General features: G+C 42.6%; 1 protein-coding gene across 1 annotated transcript in view; it reads right to left on the reverse strand.

Moving 5' to 3' along the window:
* Positions 1-540: 540 nt before the first annotated feature.
* adgrb3 (adhesion G protein-coupled receptor B3) overlaps positions 541-16,266 on the reverse strand; it is a 112,163-nt gene continuing 96,437 nt past the window's right edge. Inside the window, exons 19-30 of the mRNA XM_041947375.1 lie at positions 11,553-11,703; positions 9,622-9,691; positions 9,159-9,225; positions 7,806-7,891; positions 7,371-7,469; positions 6,857-7,028; positions 6,424-6,519; positions 5,536-5,575; positions 3,363-4,042; positions 3,185-3,220; positions 2,201-2,305; positions 541-914 (exon numbers count right to left, since the gene is read on the reverse strand). Of these exons, the coding sequence (XP_041803309.1) occupies positions 726-914; positions 2,201-2,305; positions 3,185-3,220; positions 3,363-4,042; positions 5,536-5,575; positions 6,424-6,519; positions 6,857-7,028; positions 7,371-7,469; positions 7,806-7,891; positions 9,159-9,225; positions 9,622-9,691; positions 11,553-11,703 (1,791 nt within the window). The 3' untranslated portion in view covers positions 541-725. The remainder of the gene's footprint in view (positions 915-2,200; positions 2,306-3,184; positions 3,221-3,362; positions 4,043-5,535; positions 5,576-6,423; positions 6,520-6,856; positions 7,029-7,370; positions 7,470-7,805; positions 7,892-9,158; positions 9,226-9,621; positions 9,692-11,552; positions 11,704-16,266) is intronic.

The following is a 16,266-nucleotide window of genomic DNA, read 5'->3' on the forward strand; positions in this document are numbered from 1 at the left end:
CATATGTAGACAAAAGTTTATTTACACCATACAACATTTTGTTTTTAAATATTTTATACAGAGCTGCAGACGAGAGAGCTTGCTGGGATCCTTCAAGCAGATTCTGCAGTATTAAAGTTGTGAAATATATTATTTATATAAAAGTGAGTATTATCTTTATTGCATTTAAAGCAATGAAGAATGTAGCTTGACAAACATTCATTTTAATATGACAGAAAAAATCCTCTTTGCCTCCCATGTTTTATATTATAAAGTAAAAAGTGTAGTAATGGCCAAACAGACTGTTATAAACTTTTTAAAAACCTGCATAAATATATACATTGTGCTCCCGGGTCCAGTTTTATGAAATCAAAACTAGACCCAATGAAGCTGGGACGACATGGCATGTCATTTGCTTTGTGAGGTTTCATCTAGAGAGATTACCTTTTTTAGCCAGTTCCTCAACAGATAATTTGAAACACATGATGGTAAATATTGTACACCAGGCTGCCCCACACTAAGTACACTAGTGAGAATACAAAAAGTAACACTGATGTTTTTTTTCCCTTTTTTTCTTTTTTCTCTCTCCTCAGTCCTTATATTGTATTGGCACATATTGTCCCTGCCACACTCGTATTATCCAGATATGTATGCCAAGGCTGTTAGAAAAGTCTGTTGCTTTATTCAGTGCAAAATACATCCCCATCTCCTCCTTCCCTAGTTTGCATTTCCTCCTTCTTCACCCTCTAGACCTCTGTTTGGAAGTCTCCCTCCTGGACGTCTAAGGGTAAGTTGACACACTTTTCCCACTCTGCAGGCGTCATCTCCAGTGAGTCCTTGGTTTCAGATTCTAGTACATTCATAGTGGCGTAATTCTGGTACTCACAGGCTGGATTGTAGCTCTCCCATGGGTTCTTGTTTGGCATTGCCTTGTCCTGTGAACATGGCCAGTGGGGTGTGATATTAGTGGTATGACATCCTCTGCAGCTATACTGTTATTTTTACAAAAAAAAAAAAAAAGGAAAAACTTCAACAGAGAATTCATTTCATTCAAAAGGGCATCATATGAATTCCTACCCACTGCTAATCGAAAATAATGGATTAATGCTGTGGAAAGCATCAAATAACAAAAGATAATGGCAGTGTATTAAATGTGACCATGCTTACACTATTATCATGGAGTCGTGGCACAATCGTGTTTTCCCCAAGCTCAGAAACTGGTGTGCTATGTTGGCTTCATGTGTGAGCCATTCATCTGAATGTGCTCTCATTGACAGTCCCAAAGACACTATTGCAAAGAAGGGAGAGAAGCTGCTCCCAGTCAGGGAATATAAAATGGATACTAATGTCTGCAGCCAGCTCTGCAGTAGATTCATTTGGAAAAAAAAAAAAAAAAGAAAAAGAAAAAGGGGGCAGCGAGAATGTACTGTAGTTATCGTTTTCTATACAAAAGAACTTGCACTGGTAACTAAGCAACGGGCCTCAAATTACACTGTGCTGTAGGGGTGATTGAAATGTGAGGATTACATGCAGCCAAAAGCCCGCTGCGTAGTCTAATAGTCTGGCTGTGTTTGGTCACCAGCCCAATTTCTATTTGTTGCATTCAGCACGGAAAACATTGCTGCTTGTCTGAGGGACGGATAAAGCCTGACGTCCCCATTGTCTGCAGCTCCAGCCAGGTGTGGAGACAGATGGGGGGACTTTCGATCTGCAGCGAGGTCGGGAAAAAATCCCCATAACTCGCCTGACTTCTAGATCCAGTGTGACAAACAAGAGGAGTTTCCCCCCACACAGTAAGAGAAAAGCGAACTTCAGGGAATATTTGTATAGATGTTGATAGATTAAATAATCTGCCATGCATTAATGGAAAAAAAGATGGGGTTGCTAAGTAGATAAATGTGCATGTAAATAAAAGTGCATTCATGGCCTTGCATTGGAATGGATGCACTCTATTGCAACACGGATACCAAAGGTCGTTCTTCCCTGAGACTGGCCTTGTGGAGAAAATGCTTTTAAGGGGCAGCCCCCCACCCCCCCCGCCAGCTGCTGGCAAACCCGCTATGTGTAGGAAGGTTCACTTCCACATGAATACTTCAACTACATAACTGCTCATTTGCACAATCACACATTATGTGTCCTGCACCGGATATCTGAATAGGGTGTTTGGATGTTGCTCTCTTTAACTGGCTGACCGCCACCCCCCTGGTTTCCTGTTACTCACCATGCTGCCCATATTTGGTATGTCTCGAAATCGGTCCAGGGTTTGAAATTTCTGATTCAGTTCCTGGAACAGCTCCATGTGTCTTTTCCTGGTGTGCATGACTTTCTGCAATGGCAAGGGTTTTTTCTTTGGTATTGACAGCCAATAATGGAAATGCATCTTCTTCTTCTCCACCCCCTCCAACTCTAATCAATTTGTCAGTGTCATGGTTTACTTATAGGCCAGGTTTGAAACAAATCTACTTGCCTCTGCATATATACAAGTGACTGCCAAAATAAAGGAAACACCAAGATAATTAAAGTTGGGGTATTACAATGCTGAAAGCCTGAACTATTTTAATTTGCGATGGTTGGAGTATCTGGATTAAACACAATTCTTCAGTAACAAATTGCCTCATTTAGAGTTTTGTTGGCGTAAGGGAAATCCTTATAATCAAGCCTTGGCACAAATCTTCCATTTTAAGGGTTGCTGTGCATCTAAGCTAAAACAAAATGCACCCCCACGCCAAAATAGCTGCCAGAAGCCTTGTGTTTCCTTTACTTTGAAAGCTTGTTTAATATATATGCAGCAAAGCCTGATTTAACAATGCAAAGGAAATGCTAAAGGGGGTTTGAATATGTGTTTGCAAGCCAATATAATCATTGTCGAAACCAGTGGTAAAATCAGATGTGAAATGTGCAAATGACTTTAAAAGCATACATTTTGAAAATCAACATATAGCTAATGGATGTAGGAGATGGAGGAGGACAAAATGTAGATGAGAACTGTTGCCCTGTTTGTCAGTTGACAGCCTTGCTTTTACCTTAACAACACAGCATGTCAATAAATTTAATTGAGTCAAGGCTGTGTAACTCCAATAAGCTTAAGAGGCACAACAAGTACTAGTAAATCAAATGACAAACACAACTGCAAAAAAAATGGCTTTTCTCTGCATAAAGAAAGCTCGATGCGTGTACTATGGCAGGAGACATTTGTTTTACGTACCTCGAAGTCCAGATCAGAATATCGTGACTTTCGTCTCTGTGAAAATAAAACACGAAGGCATTAAGTTATTCAGTCATCAGGTCAAGAAGATGTGTGCATTAGTGAAGTGTATGGCGTGTGGCAAAGTGTTTATTGCAGCTCTGTGTCCTCTGTGATTAATCCACACGAGCATATGTACCTCTAAGGAGCTCATAGATATTGTAGACCCTGTCTCACTCCTAGAAAGCCCAGCAGATTCCTCCATCTCAGCGAGGAAGTTCTTAACAGCCGTGCGAGGTTCAAAGGGCAGGTTTTGCATCTGCTCTGGAGCGCTAGGATACTGCTGCTCCAGGTTCACATTCATGTGGTCCATGCCCGACGGGCTGATATTGAAATCAGGACTCATCTTGTAATGCATCAGCCTCTCGTGTGGCAGCGTATCCATAGTGATGTTCATCTTGGTGTCCTCTTTCAGGAGGGTGGACGTGTTACACGACCCTGACACCGCTGCTGCAGAGGCGCGAGGCATGACTATGTAGTCTGTCTCCATCATCTGGCCCTGAGCCGGGTGGCCCTCCATGTCATGGCCGACCATGTCATGGTCGCTCTGGCGCATGGCGTCGTCGGTGCACAGGTAAACAGTGCGGCGCATGTCAGCGTTGCTGTCTGCCATGCACTGCTCCTTAAGGTCACCCACTCCCATTGGCATGTGCAGAGCTGAAGGCTGCTGGATAATCACTTTGGAGATGATGTTGCCAGGCAACGTGGAGTAGTTGAGGCCCTCAGGGGCCTTCTCATCCTCCTCATCATTGAGGGAAATGCGGGAGAGGGTGCCTGTTATGGTGGCGGCGCGACAAGAGCCCATGTCTTTGTGGAGTGCTGCAGGGCAGAGTGACACAAGGATTAGTTGGAATTTGTCGGTAATGAAAGTAGTGTCACAGTTTGTCTGAGATTATCCAGCACACGACCAACAGAACAAGAGAATTCAAATCAATATGAGCCAATTCCCACAGGATTTTGTGCTGCCGAGGGAAAACTGTAATGAGAGGACAAATAACTGAGATTACGCATTAAGTGTGACATTATGCCTGAATGCAAAGGGACACGTGGCAGATACAGGTATCTCTAGAGGATGTAACCGCAGATAAGGCAACATGGTTTCATTCTCTCCCCAAAAATTCACCCTGTAGCATCCTAATCCTAATTTAATGATTGGTGATGACCTTATAATGCACTGAATATTCTAAGAAATGGCAGATATCCATCCAGAAATACCTCCTGCTTATGAGAACGCCCTGCTGTCCCCACTGAGCATTTTAATCTTTGCATCGTGAATTATGTTGTCTGTTCGCAAAAGGCATGCAAGGAGGTCGCCAGGACAACAAACACTCACCTCTTTGTTTGAGGCTAATTTAATGCTCAGCGTTGACATGAGGGAAACCAGCTGAATCTGGTATTCATGCTGAAGAATTCCTCTGATCAAAGTTTACAGCCATATACTGCAGACTGACACTGCAGGACGTTACTTCAGCGGCCGACACTAATCCCTGTTTGTAAACAACCAACTTAAACTCGGTGAGCCCGGTGAGTGCATTTCTCTCCGACTGCACCTCTACTTCGGTCTGGATCTGGTCATGATTTATAAATGACACCTGTCTGCTGTGCCTTTTTGTATCAGCTGTGTCCACTTTAGCTTTACAAGACCGCACAGCATGGAGGAAGGTGGGTCAGAGGAGCCAGACGGCCCCTTTCGTCTCTTAACAAGCTGTGTTCCTGAGAGCTCTAAATAATGGTCAGGTTAGTCCCTGCAGATCCATTTAGGGTGTGTTCTTCATTGGTTTGGAAGGAACTGGAGAGAGGCGAGGCTCTGGGCTCGCCACCGCTAGTTATATGCAGGATGAACTGCACGATCTCGTAGGAGCATTTATTATCATTTTATTAAATCATACTTTAATAACAATTACTGTGGCTCAAAAGTACAGAAGAGGTAGATGCAGGAATCAGGAAGTGATATTACCTCCCCAACCAGTCAAAATCCTCCAAAAATGAGACCAACAGCACCCACACACTTATTCTATGACATGTTAATGAAAAACATAATTATGTAGTGCGACTGCCAGAAGATGGGAAAAGCTGCTGTTATTCACATTCATTGCAGTAAATCCGAAAAAATGGAGCGAATATCCAACAGCTCTCTTTATACTGTTTTGTTCTCAGATTAAAGTCAGTGTTTTGGTAACTGTGAAAAAACTCCTGTGGGGATTGTTGGTTGTTATGTAACCTCAGCTATTTTTTACTGTCTAACCTCTTTTGGGGTTTTTTACATGCCAGGCAAGGAGAATCCAGTTAATAAGAGACCATCTGTTCTTTACCTGATCGGCAGGCGATGTCCACATCTTTCTCAAAGTCCGTCTGTAGGCAGAGAGCAGTCGAATGGTCAGTACAGCTAAAAAATAAAGCCTTTTCTACTGCGTGCTGCGTACATACAAAACCAGAGGCACACTTATCTGTAAAACCCAGCTGCAAGATTAGGATCAATAATACATTTTTTTATTATTTCCTAATGCTTTAGAAAAATGCAGTCATTTTGTTTCCTCTGCTTCATCCTAACAATACATCAATAAAACAACGCTGGAAAAAAGTGCAACTGCAGCAGCTGGGAAGTGTTTTGTGCTGGCTGCTAATGATTGTATTGAACCAGGGGGCCCTGACACTGTTCGGCTATCATGAAAACTATTTCACCGTGAGGGGTATTAGAATACTAATGGCAGATCATTGCTATGATGTGCCAGTGGCGGGGTCGTGCCAGATGAAGAGACTGGTGTCCCATTCGAAAGGTCAGGCAGGGGAACACTCCTCTATTACCCCGTGAGAGGAAATGAGAGGCATGCGCTGCAAACACGGACAGTAAGTTCAATCAAACAGAAATAAAGGATTGCTCTTAGGGCCCAAGAAAACCAAAGGGAGCTAATGCCATTTATCAGAGGGCCAAGTGTCCACCCTGCATGTAATTGCAGCTTTGCCAAAGCGTTGCATGGAAAATTATAAACCTATGGGAAACAATGCCTTGTGTTTTAGAGGCCGTATTAAACCCAATAATAAGGACAAGAAAAAAAAAAACGCATGAAGGGCACAAGTTAAATTAAGGTCAATGGAGAACAAGGGGGGTTGCATGCATATTATATATAAGCAGGGAACATCGTCAGCTTAAATTATAGAGGACCTAATGGTTCCAGAAAACAGGGAGTAACTGCACCTACCATTATCTGAGCATGCCCATTAGGGAAGGTTCCTGTTGCATCGCCGCTGATTGGGTCTTGGCAGTTTCTGAGCCGGCATCTGAAAGCATCTTGGACCTAAAGACGGGGGGGTTGTCAGTTTCTCATTACGTCCACAATACTGCATATCAAATGTTTCAAAACAAACAAAAAAAGCTTGAAGGTTCAAATTGATTTTGTTATAGGTTTTTGTCCCCTGTCAGATCTGAAAAGGTACTGTATTTTAGTTGTGAAAGTCGTCAGAAAAGTACTCTCTAGAGCAAGTTAAGACGTCTGCAATTAAGCAAATCTACACCCTGCAACCTTTTACATGAAAAACTAAAAAAACAAAACCAAAAATAAAGACAAACAGCTTGTGTATCCGAGTAAACAAAGATCACGGGTGAAACAAAGATGACTTCAAATCATCCTCTACCTCTCTCCGTAGGATACAGTGCACCATCACAATGACAAAACCCTGCAGCGAGTCAAAGACCGCAAAGAGGATCTGAAAGAGGATGGAGCGCTTGTCTGTCATGGCGAGCACTGCAGACATCCAGGTCAAAGCCAGCAGAGGTAGGACGACACAGGAACTCCACAGGGACGCCCTGAGAGGAGGAAGAAGGGATCGTGTAGAGGAAATAAAGGCAAGCAAATTGGTGCGGATAACACGATAAGGCCCCGACTGAAAGGTAACATTTCCATCAGGGCCTTTTTTTTCACTCTGCAGTGACTGTAGGGCTTTAATGTGCATGCTAGTAGTAATGTAGTAATGTAAAATAAGTCTGTAGCTGTATGTTTACAGTAAGAGTCCTGTAGTGGGTGTGATTGGAACATCAGTTCACGCTGCAGTGGACTGCAGTATGGTATCGTAGAGGTGGACACGCTGTACATGCAGAGACTCCCCGTAGCATCGTCTTATTGATTCACAGACACTGACAGGCACTTACATTGCATTGCTAGCTGTAGTTGCTGATAAAGCAGTTGTTGATACAACACCACATTTGGCACACTTGAGAGTTAATCCTGTATGCGGCTCACTCATCTGTCTGTGGGACACAGAGACAACAGCATGACAAACAACGCTAACAGCCACTAGCCCGACTTTAAATTCTCCCCCGTCATATTAGCAGCAGCAGAGGCAGCCAGTGTGTGGGCGTTTGAAATGATTTTCATCTTGGACTGATTCTGCCAAAGAAGTACGATGCCACGACGCTCCCGAGAGAGATCTGACCTCTTTATGTTTATGCCTCTAATTTCCTTTTCAACAGCAAGAAAAAAGGAGGTCTGAATCTCCATATGTGTGAGAAAATCAAAGCATATTTATACTTATGCATGAAGTTGAGAAGAAAAACGGAGGTACTAACAAGGACGTGCTGTCATACCCTGCTCGGTGCTTCAGCTTCTTGTCCAGTATGCCGTCTCTGGACACTAGTTTATTAAACACCAAGATCCCGATCACCATGTTGACCTGTCATATAGGAAGAGGACAGGAATATTAGCTTTTCAGTGAATCAGCTGCAACAAGATTAGCTCAAAACCAACGTTAAATCTTAATTTCCCTGCTTGACATTCTACAGCACATAGGTAGTCGATGATTTAATGCCATTAGCCTGCAGGCGTATTTTTTTCTTTTTTTTTTTTTTTGCTTAAATTTTCTGAGTGCACTGAGCTTTGACCTCTAGCCTCTGTTTGCTCATCTCTGTGGCATTTCAGCCAATGGATGAGGCATGCCCTGGATACTCAGCCCAGCACAACAGCCTGAAGAAAAGATCAGCTTGACAAGAAACACTTGTCCTCTCAAAGGCACCTTCTCCTATTATTAGCAGGGCCCACACTAATAGGAAACAGAGGGCGACTTAGAGAAGCTGAGCAGCAAATTCTTTAAAACATTCAGCTACAGTCTTTTTCAAATCCCTTTAGCTGAGACAAAGAGCTCATTCAGTATTTATACAAATACATTCGGGGAAGTTTTTATCCCACAAGCTTTGTTACTGGGAGACATTTTATTATGATGTAACAGTATCAATATAGTGATAACAGCAGCTTGGTGTTCCGGCCGTTCTTGCAGAGATTAGCCTGCGTTCCTCAGAGGCCCATCACGAATGAACACCACAGCACGGCGAGACTTTGAGTCCAACGAAGACGTTTTGTCACTTTTTAAAAGAAATATCTGAAATCGCTTTTCATAGGACAGAGGTTTGATGCCGAAGAGCATGAGTCAGTGTTCGCTGTCCTCTGTCCCTCTGACACAGACTCAGTGATTTGCATAATCACATTCTTTGTGTAATTATCCCCCTACAACAATGTAAATACAGGATGATTAAAATACCCCCGTATATTAGATTTGAACAAATCGAATGCATAAATACTTTATAACTTCAAAGCTACATGGAGCACCATTATGGCAAATGAAAGGGAATTACTTGAGCACAGTGCCTGATGGGATGCTCATTACTTTGACTTTGAAACCCGAGCGTGTTCCCCCTGTTAGGCATTTTCATAGCAACATTTTGTCGCCTTTCATCACAGTGCAGTTCAGCCACATTGCTGCTGTACCATCACTTAAACTACATTATGTCTGTGTCATGTTGCTTGAACGGGATAACTGCACATTACACACCTGAGACATTACATGCCTCAAACATCATCTGTTTTTTCTTTGTTGTAAATCTACATTTCCCTTGTATTCTCAGCATATAAAAGTAAAAGCTGGACATCAGATGGCTGAAACGTACCAGAACAACAGCAGCTGCAGGTCCAACAAAGGCATATAGGAGCCCACCCTCCAAAGACAGCCAACAGCTGCAGGGAAAAGCAGGAAAGAGCAGTTAACTCCCACCAAGACATTAACATCCAAGTTAATGGTGCACGCCAGCATACAATTGTATTTCTCCCAATTGTCAGGGGAGAAGTGCCATATGCTGTAACTCTATTTCCAAAGTTTCACAGGATAATAAAATGCTAAGGAGATTTTAAGCAGTGTTTATGCGTTCAGTATCCAGCAGGGATACAACTCACACGGAATTGGGGTCTTGCTGCGCTATTTTGAAATTTGATTGGGTTCAGGGGACTTTGTTTACGACACTATTTAGGATAAGTAAGCCACTGCAGAAGCACTTAATCATTACTCTTAAGCGTTACCATGAACCTCCTGCATGTGTACTGAATAATGAATAGAGATAAAAAAGAAAAACTTACTATAATGGAGTCCCATAGCCCTTTGTTTTGGTGAATCCCATTGAAACGGCGACCACTAAAGCTGGTAATCCTTAAAAAAGAGAAAACAATCGATAGTTATTCGAGCAGCTCTTGTCAGAACTGAGAGGGTGAGCCCACTTCAGTGCAGGAAAAGTCAGCCTCTGTGCCTCGCAGTCATTAAAGAAAGTGCGGCTAGATTCACTCTATAAGAGGCTCCAGTATGAGACAATCATCTGAGAATATATGATCAACTGTATGCATTTCAGTGTTTCGTTCAACACACTGAGCAGTATTCCATTAAGTGGCAGAGGAGAACAGACTGTACTGTGCTTTGACAAAATGGCAGCAGTGCATCGAGTCCAGAAAACCACGTAGTGAAATTTCATCACTGCACTGTGAGAAATTTCCCCACCCTCCACACCTTTATTATGACAGGGATTTTTCCTTTTTCTTTCTCTCCTTTTTTTTTTTTGCTGTATGGCTCCTCATTATAGATTGGTGTAATGGATTCGGTCCTCACTACCGTGTGCTCAGAATATTAACGCTCTTTCCTCTTGGAGCAGCACAGGCAGGTGCTATTGATGTAATCAGTTTCCTGGAGGCACGAGGCGAGGACCCTGTGGCCATCCAGTGCCTCTCTGCAGTGCTGAAGAGGTAAAGAGTGCCGAGTGTACACAAGCATGTCATGAATCACCGCGCAGGCAACAGCCTGGTGGAGACGCTGCACTTCAAACCGGCTGAATTAAGAGACAACAGGTACGTGCTGCACGACGCTTTAGAAATCAATTTTCTAAATGTCCTCTTTCAACACAGGTGGCATCTGAAGAGGATTAGGGTAATTTTTATTTTCAAGTCATTCCATGCAAAAAAATTGCATCCATATAGCGTGATGCAGTTTTATTATCATACAACAGGACTCTGGCTGTCTTATTCATCATCAGATTTGTCTGTTTTGGCGTTTCTTTTTTGTAGAAATCTATGTGATTGTAGAACAGCCTTTGTCCGTTTTTTTTTTTTTTTTTGCAGCAGGCACTGCAATGACTAAGAGAACCTTGTTTGTTGCTAGGTAACAAGAAGAATGAGTGTGGGCTCTTTCATAATCAAATTGATTTTTTTAAAGGAGAGATTTCTAGTATTCTGTAAGAAAGAGCCCTTTGGACGAGGATTCAGACTGACACATATCAAATGGAGAAAAAATCGACATCTTTTAAATTTTGATACAGATATTTGGACTCCCTGTGTTTATTGGCACATATATATAGCTGTTGTTATTGTATTTTTTTTTGGTTGTGTGATATTCAAGTGCAGGGACCGCAGCGTGGGAGCAGGAGAAACTTAATTATCTGAGACCCAGACTGAATAAAATCTGTAGCAATACGAATCCTAAATCTGTTGCATTGGTTGCAATTTGCTATCTGTATTTCATTTGTGATGTGTGTTACAAACGTTAGACTTTGCAAAGGACTTCAGGATATGTATCATACTGAAACCAGCTTGAGTGCATAAAGTCAATACATTTTACCTGTGCAAACATTTCACTCCCCTGAACTATTTCTGAGGGTTTAAGATAAAAAGCATTCTGCTGCAGCGTAAATCCACGGCTCACGCCCTCTTTATCAGACATAAGGTCATCGTAGCCTGCTATGGGAGAGCCGCACCAGTCTGTCTCCCGCCACTGCTCATGGCCAGTCCATTTACCCAGCCCTCAGAGAGCTTGACTGGAACACAAAAGCATCACAACAAAGAGCCTGACAGGATGAAGATCTGGCTGCCCCACAGAGAGGATGAGAACGGCGGATTAAAAAAAAAAAAAAAAAAGATGTGCAGGTACTTGGAAAGACACCTTGGCCGGAGACCTTGAGAGAAAATGGCAGCAGCGAGGTATGATGGGAGATAATGAAGAGGTGTAGGAGAACACACAGTTTACTTACCCCAGCCGAGACACAGAAAGCGCTTGCGGATGAGCCTGGTGCGAACCTTTCCTGTCACCGCCATGTAGGACTGCCAGGCCTCTGTGAGGACCCAGCAGAACGATGCCAGGAAGAAGAAGTGCAGAAAGGCTGTCGTCATGATGCAGACGCCCTATTGATATGAGAAAAGAGGGTCAGAACTGACTGATTTAAAGAGATGCTGCTCACCATTACCTTTAAAACAGCTGATATAAAAATGGAGGTTCGGCTGTAACACAACAGCAAATGCAGACACCATCAGACTGCACAAGTACAGAGTCCTGTAAAGCAAGAGGCTCCCTGCAGGTACACATCAATTATATTGATATTTCTTTACTTCCTTGAACTATTCTTGAAGCAGCATTTGAATGTCTAGACCATCCCCTGAAGTGCCATCATGCACAGTGAATGAAACAACGCGTTGGTTTAAACTGCAGCAGCAGAGGTGGCAGTTGTAGTAAAGATCAGAGCCAGGCAGGCTAGCTGACACAGAAAGCCATGGCGTAGCATTCTTCTGCACTAACCCTCATTAGTATGCTGGGGATCCCACCTGGAGGCATGTGAGCCAAGGTCAACTGTTTTACACAGACAGGAGGGGAACAAACCACAACACCGCTTAAACGATACACAATGCACGTGTCGGCGGCAGATTGCATTCAGGCTTGACAATGTAGTGGCGCTTTTTCAGCGTCATTAGCTCGTCCATCTTTGTTCCACTGAGAGCTGCATCTCCAAATGGGATTGTTTAGAAGGGGATTAGAAATAAAGAAGTATCCTTAGGAATCTTGTCATTGCACGCTGACATTTGTGAGTGAGAAGAGATTAAGCTTTTTTTTTTCCCCAGTTCAGACTGTTTGCAGTGTGAAGCTGTGGTAATCTGAGCAATGCTGCACAAAAGGGGGAAGATTGAAGTGTATCATCTCGTCCCAGGGCGTCCACACCATACTGTGAGATCTCCCATACACTTAACATCCCCGCTGAGAGAAGCACACTAAATCCATCCATCGCCTGTAGTGTTCATGAGGTTCATACGAGATAATAATCCTGCATGAGAGGTGGGAAATTCTGCTTCCCTGCACTCATGAGGGGTGTTAAGCATGTAAATGTGGATTTAGTTAGAAAATGTTTATCATAATTCATGCATGATGCATTCAGGTGCAGTATGTACATTATAAAACCATATTTTCAATGTGGAACTCTGATACTTCAATATAATTGTCTGTAAAAAAGAATAAACTTGCTTACAATGACAGGATACATTAAATGTGTATATGCTGCAATTCTCTGGTGCAAAGTGACAACAACATAGCACACAAACAGCTATGTCAAACTTGCATTTTAACTAAAAATTCAGCAGTGGTGAAACCTAGCTGCAGGAAAGATCTGCTGGGAAAATATGTTATGCCATTGTGGCGACATAAATGGTGAGCGCGAGCAAATATGAGTCCGTTCTGGCAGATTCTAACCGTTAGAAGATTAACAAGATCAGCAGTGTCCTCTTTTAGAGAGCAAACTCCTTTTTTATATATTTGAGTGTTAAAAATTCCAGCCTCTTAAAATGCACCGGTATCTGCCAAAATCTTCATGGTGTACTGTAAGAGTCAGCCTTGACATTTTGGATTTTATCAGTAGAGTCTAAATGGGAAAGTAGAGAACATCAGTGCAGCTTTATAAAGTGTTGTAGGCAAATTGTTTTATTTGCACTCTTATAAGAACAGCGTTCAATGTTTAAATGCCTAAAATGTCCCACAGGAAACAGCAAAACAACTCTGCTTTAGTTTTTAAGTGCGTACAGCTGCTTTTGTAGAAATCACACACATTCTGTCCTATAAATCTTTGTCTAATAAGCTCTGAGTAAGAAATGCACGTGATTATTATAGGACAAACACGGCTAATGACTAATGTTTATATAAAAGTAAAAACAGCAACTTTACAAGCTTTTAAGTGAAGGAGACAACAGGGGGTGTGTGAAATCAGCATGTACACTAGCCAAACTGCCTGTAGTTACACCCCAAGCTAATTCTAGTGTTGCTGTTGCTCATGTGCTGTCCAAGGTGCTGAAAATAGAGCCTGCCTTGTTTCCTGGAAACAGGTCACATGCAACCATTCTGTTTCACGGTTTTGTAGCATCCGGGCTCAATTGTCCTCAAAAATACAAACTGTACATTTATAAAGAGAGAAGTGACATTATGATAGCACCAGTTGGACACAGACAGTCATACACAAACAAGGTTGAAACCTAGAGTTCACACTGCCCTTTAGAAAGGCAAATGCCGGGAGATGTTGAGCGCACTGTGCCAGTATCCATGGAAACTGAGGAACTGAGGAAGGGACCACATTAAAACATTGCAGAGCTGATAGACGTGAAAGTAAGAGCAGGGGCTGACGGGGAATACTTCAAGCCAGTTCGATAATGGCAGTTTAAGGTTAGGACAGGAAATTTGAAGAATTTCTTACAGTGGCCCCACTAAACTCTGACGGAAAGGTCTGGGCCGAGCCTCGGTGCTCTCGTAAATGTTAAGGACTGAAAGCCTAGCTGCCACAAACTGGTGCACACCTAATGCAATGACTCAAATGGAAAGAGGGAGCAGGGACATATTGATAAAAAGGGATTTCATTGTTGCTTATAGTCAGGCGGAAAACACCCTCTTCATCACTGGATTAAACTAATGTTGACTCAGTGATCAGATTAGAGGTCCGGGCGTTTTTATATGCTGATCGACATTCATTCGGCCTGGCTAGCAGTGTAACTTTTCATACATATTCCCCCTATTAATGCAAGAAGCACTTAAAGAGATCTAAGAACTAGCTTGCTGGGGGAGAAGCACATTAATTGCACTGTATGTATAAAATAGTTCTGCAAAGATCTACAGCGTTATTTAAAACGTTGCAGAAGAATCTGAGCCAGACCTTAGAACATCACTTTCATCTTCCCAACCGTTGTGAATCAGTGTGGGAGGAGGAGGCTGGTTGTTATTTTGACTGAAGCACCCTCCGTTTGAATCAAGCAACAAGTGCCCCAGCGCTTTATACAGTAGGTGCTCGGGTGGAGGACATTAAAAACTCCAAACAACAAAGTGGTGGTGGTGGTGGCAAAGTGTTGTTGAAGCACAGAGAAACACTGAACAAAATGCATCGACTTTAGCACTACAGTCAGAAAATGGCTACTCCTACTTCCAGTTCTATGGATGTACCTCGCAACAACCTGGAGCGAGTTCATACTTATGACACTTCTGCTTCTGCCCACTTTATTTCAATGTGTAACACTCGTAAGGCTCCAAACAATGAACCTCACAAGAGGAGTCCTGCTGTTATGAAGCCGCTACCGGGCATGCAGGAATAAGCTGCGTGATGGCTGTGGTAGTTTCTATTCATTAGTTATGTGGTTACAACATTTAACCTTCCACTGTCAGGCAGGGATGAATGAAATCCTTCTTTCCTCCACCTCTCTATACAGGAGGTCAAGCATCCTGCACTAAAAATATACTACTGCTCATATGTGCATACTGCAGTTACTGCACGTGTAATATACAGCGCATATATGACCTTGAACTTGCCTGTTTTATGTCTTGCATGAACATGCATGCAAAAAATTTTATTCTTCATTTTCTTAAAACTCATCAAAATGGTGAATCCTCATGATATTCAGATCGGTTTGCCGTTTCCGTTTGCAGATTTTTTCTGGGGGTTTTCCGCATTTGTTGGATAGCAGAGGCAGACAGGAAAGAGTATGACATGAAACAAAGGTCGTCGACTGGAATCGAGCCAGCGACATTGTGGCATGCTCTGTAACCACTGGGCTCCCAAGGTGCTTCGCTTTCCCATTGCTACCACTATCACCAAATAATGTTGCAAATGTATGGAAGGCCTGAGTTTACTAAAGTCATGGGACCTCTGTAGTATATTTAATTTCAAGTTGAATTTCAAAGCTTTTCATAATAACAAGGATATTCATCTTGACACCAGCTTTGATAAGCCATCTGTGCTCATACATGACATGCAGTGTTTAAACAAAAGGTGATAATTGTCAATCTCCTGACGCATCAGGTGGTTTAGACGCCCAAAAATCAGCAGAGAAGTTGCACAAAGCAGTTTGTCTACAGGAGAACTGTGTCAGCTCACAGTGCTAACCAGTTTATGACATGTTAAGAGCTAGTTTTTTTTAATCATTTTATAAAAGCCGACTAATGTTCTGATGTTTTATTGTCCTCTCTTTATAGTGACCGGAAAGGCTGACACACAACAGACCTTGACTGCCACCAACATAATGTATAAAACATTTTTACTCATTATAGGATGAACATTTTACAGGAACAGCCTCTCTAACTCCAACACTTTCTACTTCTACCTTCCCTGACAAAACAAACAGTGTCTGCTTCTCTGTGCCTTCTTACCATAAACCAGGATGAACAATGACAGAGGACAAAAGAAAAGCACAGGCAGGCAAAGGTGAGTCACTGATTTCCTGCTCCCGGAGGACACCTCCACACCAAAGAGATGATTTCTATTAGGCGATGAGCAAGTCTGAATCCACAAACAGTGGAGCCAATTATATGCACTTCTTACAAGAGATGGAGGAAAAACAAGTGAGGCAGTGTCAGGCAGTGTGGCAATTAAACCCACACAGGGGCTATGTTTTCTCCTCCTGCTAGCCTACCACTCAAACAGAGGGTTCTACAGTATGTCTGATCAAACA

The sequence above is a fragment of the Chelmon rostratus genome, chromosome 11 (assembly GCF_017976325.1).
Source record: "Chelmon rostratus isolate fCheRos1 chromosome 11, fCheRos1.pri, whole genome shotgun sequence".
NCBI classification, from domain to species: Eukaryota; Metazoa; Chordata; class Actinopteri; order Chaetodontiformes; family Chaetodontidae; genus Chelmon; species Chelmon rostratus.